The following is a 10,354-nucleotide window of genomic DNA, read 5'->3' as shown; positions in this document are numbered from 1 at the left end:
ACTTTACGTGTGAATATAGGATGTCTGACTGGATACCTAAAGTTTTTTTTCATATTTTTTGACATTTTAAAATATGTTTCTTTTAGCAGTGGGTGCATCTTTAACTACATGCGAAAATGCATTTCTGGAAAGGCATCTTCAATTTCGAGCTTTCTTTACGCAAACATCAAGAAAAGCATGGAAATTACCAACGTTCCCGTAAGAAATGGCCCTCAAGAAATAAAAGTGATGTAAATCGAGAATGCGATTATTGTCTGAGTTTACTTTTCCCCGCGAACGGAGTATCACAGAGCGAACTCAATAGGAAGTACTAAATAGTTGACGATGAAATCATTACTAGGATAAAGCACGCACATTACATAGATACGCATATTATTAGTATTATACTAATTAAGCACGCGCACACATGGATTCACCACTCTGCTCGCGGAAGCGGAGCCGACCAGTGCCCAGCAGGCTACGTACGACACCATGAACTGAAGATAAATCAGAAACGACGACGGCTAGCTGGCTCGAACAACACGGATCTGACCACCAAAGCCTAGCTAAGCTTCAATACGACTAGCAGCAATTTATTCTCCGGGCATCACCAGCTCCTCGAACGGGAGACGCGCGTCGAGGCGAGCCCGGCCCATGCCGCCTCAGTGGATCCTGCACACAAACGAAGAAGAAGGCTCACGCATGTCAAAAACTGAAACCGCAAAATGTGAATGCGCTATGCGTGGAGTACTGGGAGACGTACGAGGCGCAGTTGACGCTGGGGCTGATCTTGTAGGGCAGGGCGACGTTGCACTTGGAGGGCAGCGCTGAGGCGCGGCCGATGATGGTGGAGTCGCCGGCGCTGTTGGCGACGTTCTTGAGGCAGCTGCAGACGGTGCGGCGGTCGGGGGTGTTGTTGGCCTGGGCCAGCAGGTCCTTGATGCCGGAGCAGCAGCCCCGCGCCGGCGTCCCGCCCTCCCGCACGAACTCCAGGCACGGCATCAGCGTGCTGTACACCGTTGCGCACGACATGGCGGCGCGCGCCGGCGCCACCACCGCCGCCGCCAGCACCAGAGCCAGCACCACCGCCGAAGCAGTCCTTGCCGCAGCCATCTCGAACTAAGCTTCTACTCTAGCTAGCTGTTCTCTTTTCGTTAAGTGTTGTGCTGGGTGGCGCTGGTGTGAGTGTGGTGGTAGTGTGAGGACTCTAGTAGGGTTTATATACACGGTAGCCATGGTTACTTCTACTGCTGGGGTAGTTGTAGGTTGAGTGCATTTAGGATTGGAGTTAAGAGCCAAGATGGTAGATGGCTGTGTGGTTAACGGTTTGTCTTTGGACTGAAGTATTAAGGGTGTCGCCGTGAGATTTTCCTTCGGTTCTACGACACGTTTTTACTCGTTCTAAGGTGAACCTGAGCTAGCTTCGTGTTCTGGTGATGTTCAAGTAGTGTTAATAATCGGCAGCAAAGTGCTATGCTTGGTGTTCTGGTGATGTTCAGTAGTGTTAATGTCTGTGGTAAAACATGAACACCGATGGTTTATATATCCAGCGAAATGAGTCATCTTATGTAAACAAAAAGGATCAATGTAGATTCAAGTAGTAGCAATGCCTGTTGTACTGAAGGGATGCTGACTTGCTGAGGTTGGTTAACCATTTCAATTCAGGTCTGCTTAGTTAGGTTAGTGGCTAAGAGTTCCGGCAGTCCAGCCAGCTGGCGTGGGTCGCGGCTGTGTGCATGCCCGTCTCCCAGAGCTAGCTAGGAAACAAGCCGATCGAACAGGGTCAACCTGCACGTACGTACGTTCCGTACAGTGTAGCCATGCTCACTCCGTCGGCGGGCAGACATGACAAGACATCGGCCACGCAGGAAATCAATGTAATCCATAATCTATGGATCCTGGCTCCGGTGAGTCCCTGCAGTCTATATATCACACTTCAGATTTAGTGCGTCTCCAGCGGGCCGAACTAAATCGATGATTTTTTTTTAAACAAGGTAAATCGACGATCCAAACGATATAAATCTGTCCGTTGGGCCAGGCACGCGGACGAAATGCCGAATGCGTCTCGCGGTCCGGCCTGTCTGGACACCGCGCGCAGCGGGGCGATCCATTCGGTCTAGAGCTGACCAAAATCATCTTGCATTTCATCTCAAATGCATACATATTGGCATATTTGCTTGAAGCAAATTAATAGAACTTAAGTAGAAACATAATAAAAACATAGTAGGAGACTATATCGTCTTCATCTTGGCGTCTCCTAGTCGTCCTCGTCGGAATGGTAGTGGCGGTGGCACATGGTTCCGTCGAAGACCTTGAAAATGAAGTTGTTGTGGCCGTCATACTTGAAGACAACGATGCCCAGCCTCAATGTCGTGCGAGCAGGCAAAGCGCCTCCAACATGGAGGAACATCTTCCCTTCGCCGTCGAACATCACCTCCGCTAGCCACAGGTCGGTCGTGCCGCCGGACACGCGCAAGAGGACATGCTTGGGCTCTTGGCCCTCGACGATCGAGGCAAACCTCTGGGGCAGGCACAACTTGTCCCAACTCATGCCCTGGTGGATGATCACGCCGAACTCGAAGCCGGAGAGGTCGATGGCGACGCGCTCAGGCGACGATGGTGGTGATGGCGACAATGACGCTAGTGCCTGCCTTTGGCCTCTCCCGCTGCTCCTTCCTCGTCGGCCTTGGATGCGTCATCTCCCACGCCCACGCCTACGGTTCGGAAGCCGTTCTACCGCCCCCTCGAGCCTATGCCGCTGGCCACTGCCGCGATGATGCATGTGCCGGTGGTGGTAGTGGGGAATGGAAGATGAGAGATTGTGGAGGAAAATGGCTGGTGCTGGCTTACTTATAAAGGGCCCAAGCATTGGATGCCGGCGCGTAGAACGAAACATTGACATTGATGGACGGCAGGCGGCGCGGCCAGAGTAGGAGCGCAGGCGTCGGGCGGCGCAACCAGTGTAGGAGCGCAGGCGTCGGGCGGTGCGGCCAGAGTACTTCCATTGATGGCAAGAGGTAGAAGGCCATTGGATCGCTTCCATGCGGGCCCTAGATGCACGCGGGTGGTGATACGTCTCCGACGTATCGATAATTTCTTATGTTCCATGCCACATTATTGATGTTATCTACATGTTTTATGCACACTTTATGTCATATTCGTGCATTTTCTGGAACTAACCTATTAACAAGATGCCGAAGTGCCGCTTCTGTTTTCTCGTTGTTTTTGGTTTCGTAAATCCTAGTAACGAAATATTCTCGGAATCGGACGAAATCAACGCCCAAGTTCCTATTTTCACCGGAAGCATCCGTAACACCCGAGAAGGACCGGAGGGGGCACTGGGCCCCGGACCATAGGCCGGCGCGGCCCAGGCCCCGGCCGCGCCGCCCTATGGTGTCGTCGCCCCTTCGACCCTCCCCGCGCCGCCTCTTCGCCTATATAATGCCCCCTGGATCGAAAACCCCGATACGTTCGACGAAACCACGAAACCTTCCGGAGCCGCCGCCATCGCGAGGCCAAGATCTCGGGGGACAGAGTCTCTCGTTCCGGCACCCTGCCGAGCGGGGAAGTGCCCCCGGAAGGCTTCTCCATCGACACCGCTGCCATCTCCACCGCCATCTTCATCACCGCTGCTGCTCCCATGAGGAGGGAGTAGTTCTCCATCGAGGCTCGGGGCTGTACCGGTAGCTATGTGGTTCATCTCTCTCTTATGTACTTCAATACAATAATCTCATGAGCTGCCTTACATGATTGAGATTCATATGATGATGCTTGTAATCTAGATGTCATTATGCTAGTCAAGTGAGTTTTACTTATGTGATCTCCGGAGACTCCTTGTCCCACGTGTGTAAAGGTGACAGTGTGTGCACCGTGTGGGTCTCTTAGGCTATATTTCACAGAATACTTATTCACTGATGAATGTGAAGGAGATATGCCCTAGAGGCAATAATAAAGTGGTTATTATTTATATCTTTATGTTTATGATAAATGTTTATATATCATGCTAGAATTGTATTAACCGAAACATTAGTACATGTGTGATATGTAGACAAACAAGAAGTCCCTAGTATGCCTCTTAAACTAGCTTGTTGATTAATGGATGATTAGTTTCATAATCATGAACATTGGATGTTATTAATAACAAGGTTATGTCATTGTGTGAATGATGTAATGGACACACCCAATTAAGCGTAGCATAAGATCTCGTCATTAAGTTATTTGCTATAAGCTTTCGATACATAGTTACCTAGTCCTTATGACCATGAGATCATGTAAATCACTTATACCGGAAAGGTACTTTGATTACACCAAACACCACTGCGTAAATGGGTGGCTATAAAGGTGGGATTAAGTATCCGGAAAGTATGAGTTGAGGCATATGGATCAACAGTGGGATTTGTCCATCCCGATGACGGATAGATATACTCTGGGCCCTCTCGGTGGAATGTCGTCTAATGTCTTGCAAGCATATGAATGAGTTCATAAGAGACCACATACCACGGTACGAGTAAAGAGTACTTGTCAGGAGACGAGGTTGAACAAGGTATAGAGTGAGACCGAAGATCAAACCTCGGACAAGTAAAATATCGCGAGACAAAGGGAATTGGTAATATATGTGTATGGTTCATTCGATCACTAAAGTCATCGTTGAATATGTGGGAGCCATTATGGATCTCCAGATCCCGCTATTGGTTATTGGTCGGAGTGAGTACTCAACCATGTCCGCATAGTTCTCGAACCGTAGGGTGACACACTTAAAGTTGGATGTTGAAATGGTAGTTCTTGAATTATGGAATGAAGTTCGAATATTTGTTCGGAGTCCCGGATGAGATCCCGGACATCACGAGGAGTTCCTGAATGGTCCTGAGAATAAGATTCATATATAGGATGTCATTTTATGTGAAATAAAATGTCGCGGAAGGTTCTATGGAAGGTTCTAGAAGGTTCTAGAAAAGTCCGGAAGAAACCACCAAGGAAGGTGGAGTCCACAAGGGACTCCACCTCCATGGCCGGCCAGCCCTAGTGGGGGTGGAGTCCCAAGTGGACTCCACCATAGGGGGCCGGCCACCCCCCCACATGGGAGGTGGGAATCCCACCTTTGGGTGGGAGTCCTAGTTGGGCTAGGTTTGCCCCCTCCTATGGAAGGTTTTGGTTTCGGGTCTTATTCGAAGACTTGGACACCAACACTTGGGATCCACCTATATAATGAGGGGCCAAGGGAGGGGGCCGACCACCCCAAGACCATAGCTTGGCCGCCTTGAGTGGCCGGCCACCCCCTCCCAAACCCTAGCTTTGCTCCTCCACTTCATATTGTCCGGTTTGCTTAGCGAAGCTCCGCCGGACTTCTACACCGCCACCGACACCACGCCGTCGTGCTGTCGGATTCAAGAGGAGCTACTACTTCCGCTGCCCGCTGGAACGGGGAGGTGGACGTCGTCTTCATCAACAACCGAACGTGTGACCGAGTACGGAGGTGCTGCCCGTTCGTGGCGCCGGAACCGATCGTGATCAAGATCTTCTACGCGCTTTTGCAAGCGGCAAGTGATCGTCTACCGCAGCAACAAGAGCCTCATCTTGTAGGCTTTGGAATCTCTTCAAGGGTGAGACTCGATACCCCCTCGTTGCTACCGTCTTCTAGATTGCATCTTGGCTTGGATTGCGTGTTCGCGGTAGGAAAATTTTTGTTTTCTATGCAACGTTATCCTACAGAATGGCATAGTGAGGTGCTTATTTATATCTCTTTATGATTGCAATGTGTTTTGTATCACAATTTATCTATGTGCTACTCTAGCAATGTTATTAAAGTAGTTCTATTCCTCCTGCACGATGTAATGGTGACAGTGTGTGCATCCGTGTTAGTACTTGGCATAGGCTATGATTATGATCTCTTGTAGATTATGAAGTTAATTATTGCTATGATAGTATTGATGTGATCTATTCCTCCTACATATGCATGAAGGTGACAGTGTGCATGCTATGTTAGTACTTGGTTTAGTCTTTTGATCTATCTTACACTATAAGGTTACTAAAATATGAACATTAATTGTGGAGCTTGTTAACTCCGGCATTGAGGGTTCGTGTAATCCTACGCAATGTGTTCATCATCCAACAAGAGTGTAGAGTATGCATTTATCTATTCTGTTATGTGATCAATGTTGAGAGTGTCCACTAGTGAAAGTGTAATCCCTAGGCCTTGTTCCTAAATACTGCGTTACTACTGCTTGTTTACTGTTTCACTGTGTTACTACTGCTGCAATACTACCACCATCAACTACACGCCCGGCAAGCTATTTTAAGCACTGTTGCTACCGCTCATATATATTCATACCACCTGTATTTCACTATCTCTTCGCCGAACTAGTGCACCTATTAGGTGTGTTGGGGACACAAGAGACTTCTTGCTTTGTGGTTGCAGGGTTGCATGAGAGGGATATCTTTGACCTCTTCCTCCCTGAGTTCGATAAACCTTGGGTGATCCACTTAAGGGAAAACTTGCTGCTGTTCTACAAACCTCTGCTCTTGGAGGCCCAACACTGTCTACAGGAAAAGGAGGGGGAAGTAGACATCAAGCTATTTTCTGGCGCCATTGCCGGGAGGAAAGGTAAAAGGTACTCACACTCCGACCTCGGCTACCAAGCTATTTTCCGCCATTGTAAGTACTCGAAGCTATTTCCTTTAGATCCTGCAATTGCAACTTTTTGTTTCTTGTTTACACTAGTTAGGCATAATGGAAAACAACAAAAAAATTGGTGAGCTTTTTAGTCTTTTTCCTGATTTAGAATTGTTCGATGCAAAAATAAAAAAACCTATGGAACCTTATTTGCATGTTAGTAGCGATGTTATTAGTATGAATGCAATTACTGCTAATACTATGGATAAGTCTAAGCTTGGGGAAGCTAGTTTATATAAAAATAATCTTTTTTGCTCCTCAGCTTTGGAAGAAATATTTTGCTCTGATAATGCTTTATCTCCCATATGCGATAACTCTAATGATGCTTCTGATATTTTAAATCCACCAGCCGAAAGTATTCCGTATAAAATACCTATGCAAATTATTGAACGCGTTATGGATAACCGTTATACAGGGGATGGAACTGTCCACCCTGGAGATCATTTATTGTTCTTGCATGAATTATGCGGTTTATTCAAGTGTGCAGGTATTGCTATGGATGAAGTGAGGAAGAAACTATTCTCTATATCGCTGTCTGGTAAAGCGGCGCATTGGTATAAATTACTGGATAATGGGGATTCTCTTGAATGGAATGATATTGTGCCCCGGTTTTATTCTAAATTTTATCCTCCTCATGAAGTGCATATTGATAGGAATTATATTTATAACTTTTATCCTCGTGATGGAGAGAGTATTTCTCAAGCGTGGGGGAGACTAAAGTCACTAATGCTCAAATGTCCCATTCATGAGCTCCCCCGTAATGTTATTGTTAACAATTTTTATGCGAGACTTTTAGGACATCACAAGGAGTATCTGGCCGTGTGTTAGGAGGGATCTATCACAAGCAAGGAGGTTGAAGCTAGTTGGGATCTTGTTGATCGGATTGAGGAGACCGCTTAAGGATGGGAGAACGACAAAGGTAAAGAGTCAGGTATAAATTATGATTATGAATGCATTGAAGCTTTTATGGATACCGATAAATTTCGAAATATGAGTGCTACTTATGGTCTTGACTCTCAAGTTGCTGCAAATATTTATAAAGCCTTTGCTTCTCATTTTGAATTGCCTAAAAAGAATTTTAATAAGTATCATGAACCTTTTAAAGAGGCTTGCATGAAGAATCAAATTGTTGTTAATTATTGCAATAAGCATGCTCAAACTCCTAAGAATTCTATTTCTTATAAGCATGTTAATTTTTGTGGAATGCATAGACCTTGTGGAATTAATCAAGTCAAAGATGAATATTGCATCCATCATATTAATGAAAAAACTAGAAAGTGGTTTAAAGCTCTAGATGATCTTGGTAAAAAAGTTTGTGCCCTCTATCCTTTTATTTGTGAAGTTTGCCATGAAGTGGGTCATTTTAATTTTCAATGCTCCTCCAATGATAATTTGAACCCAATGAGTGCTGCAAATTTGTATTGTGATGATGAAATTACTCCTAATCAGCATGATGAACTTACTTTATTCTTGGGGTGTGAAGAACTGTCGAGAAAAATCTCTTTGTTACATATGAGTGATCTTGATATTGATGATGTCCTGCATGGGTGTTTTTCTTATTGCATTGATAATAGCCATACAAATACTTACATACAAAATATTTTAGAAGATGACACCTTGCCAAAATACGATAGGACCGCTGTGTGTTTTCAACTAATTAATGAAAAGGAGGGATCCTCCCAAGTTTCTTCTATTATTTCTGAAAGTAAATCAGGTTATGCGGATAAGCCAACCTTCAAGCCTCTTCCTCCTAAAGAAGGGAACGAGGAGAAGAAAGAGAAGAAGAAGAAGAAGGGAACGAAGAAGAAGAAGAAGAAGAATAAAAAGAAAGAGGTAACGGCGTATCCCCGCGTGAATGAGATAACGCTAAGTAACCGTAAGTATGTTGCTGCTAATGATTATTGTGATAATGAATCTAAATATGATGATCTTCCTATGCCCTTTACATACATTAGCGATCATGATTTGAATGAGCACACTACTTTTAATATTGCAAATCTCTGGGAAACTAATTCTGAAAATGATGATAATAATTGCCATAGTGTCAGTGCTATCCATGCTTCCTCCCATAATAATATAGAAAGCTGTAAGCTTGGGGAAGAGGTGTTTGAAAATCCATTTGCTACTGATCATTATGTGTTTGATACATCTCCTTCTAATAACAACGATGGTATGGTCATAGATAAACCGACTGTGAAAGATAACTATTCTATTTCTTATGATGACACTGTGCCTCCGATCTTTGATGATTATTATAAAGAATGCTATGATATAGGTTATAACTACCCTTATGAAACTTGTCATAGTCATGATTGGATTACCAAAAACAATTCTTTTAATATGCAACTTGTTTACCATGTTCAAATTCTTGATAATAATCTTGCTCCAATTACTATTAATGAGAATAACTCTTCTTATGCCAAAATTAATGATACTTCTATGCATATGAACCATGATAAGAATGTTTTAAGTGATGGGTATATTGTGGATTTCATCAATGATGCTACTGAAAGTTATTATGAGAGAGGGAAATATGGTTGTATGCATCTTAATAATATTAAGTTTCCCCTCTTTATGTTGAGAATCTTGAAGTTACTCGTGTTTTATCCTCTTATGCTTGTCACTTTGTTCTTCATGAATTTATTTGTGTACAAGATTCCTCTTCATAGGAAGCATGTTAGACTTAAATTTGTTTTGAATTTGCCTCTTGAAGCTCTCTTTTGCTTCAAATACTATTTCCCGCGAATGGATTATTAAAACTGCTGAGCCCATCTTAATGGCTATAAAGAAAGAACTTCTTGGGAGATAACCCATGTGTTATTTTGCTACAGTAATTTGTTTCTATTTTGTGTCTTGGAAGTTGTTTACTACTGTAGCAACCTCTCCTTATCTTAGTTTTGTGTTTTGTTGTGCCAAGTAAAGCCTCTAATCGAAGGTTGATACTAGATTTGGATTTCTGCGCAGAAACAGATTTCTATCTGTCACGAATCTGGGCTGTTTTCTCTGTAGAAAAATTAGAAAAATATGCCAATTTACGTGCGTGTTCCTCAGATATGTACGCAACTTTCATTAGTTTTGAGTTTTCTGATCTGAGCAACGGAAGTATTTATTAGAAATTCGTCTTTACGGACTGTTCTGTTTTGACAGATTCTACCTTTTATTTCGCATTGCTTCTTTCGCTGTGTTGGGTGGATTTCTTTGTTCCATTACCTTCCAGTAGCTTTGAGCAATGTCCAGAAGTGTTAAGAATGATTGTGTCACCTCTGAACATGTGAGTTTTTGATTATGTACTAACCCCTCTAATGAAGTTTATGAGAAGTTTGGTGTGAAGGAAGTTTTCAAGGGTCAAGAGAGGAGGATGATATACTATGATCAAGAAGAGTGAAAGCTCTAAGCTTGGGGATGCCCCGGTGGTTCACCCCTGCATATATCAAGAAGACTCAAGCGTCTAAGCTTGGGGATGCCCAAGGCATCCCCTTCTTCATCGACAAATTATCAGGTTCCTTCTCTTGAAACTATATTTTTTTTCGGTCACATCTTATGTGCTTTATTTGGAGCGTATGTTTGTTTGTTTCTATTTTTGTTTTTGTTTGAATAAATGCTTGTGTGGGAGAGAGACACGCTCCGCTGTTGCATATGAACACATGTGTTCTTAGCTTTTAATATTCATAGCGAAGTTTCTTCTTCGTTAAATTGTTATATGGT

At 44.2% G+C, this 10,354-nt stretch overlaps 1 protein-coding gene across 1 annotated transcript; it reads right to left on the bottom strand.

Moving 5' to 3' along the window:
- Positions 1-308: 308 nt before the first annotated feature.
- On the bottom strand, positions 309-1,183 carry LOC127344785 (non-specific lipid-transfer protein 2B). Its single transcript, XM_051371122.2, has 2 exons — positions 743-1,183; positions 309-651 (listed from the first exon to the last, which is right to left on the bottom strand). The coding sequence occupies exons 1-2, from the start codon at positions 1,090-1,092 to the stop codon at positions 642-644; spliced, it is 360 nt and encodes a 119-aa protein (XP_051227082.1). The 5' UTR covers positions 1,093-1,183; the 3' UTR covers positions 309-641.
- Positions 1,184-10,354: the final 9,171 nt, after the last annotated feature.

Source organism: Lolium perenne, chromosome 3 (genome assembly GCF_019359855.2).
Source record: "Lolium perenne isolate Kyuss_39 chromosome 3, Kyuss_2.0, whole genome shotgun sequence".
Classification (NCBI taxonomy): Eukaryota; Viridiplantae; Streptophyta; class Magnoliopsida; order Poales; family Poaceae; genus Lolium; species Lolium perenne.
This window is presented reverse-complemented; position numbering and strand designations above follow the sequence as displayed.

What these genes read in the sequence shown, in the direction of transcription:
- LOC127344785 (XM_051371122.2), bottom strand. Translation starts at nt 1,092, where the DNA reads ATGGCTGCGGCAAGGACTGCTTCGGCGGTGGTGCTGGCTCTGGTGCTG.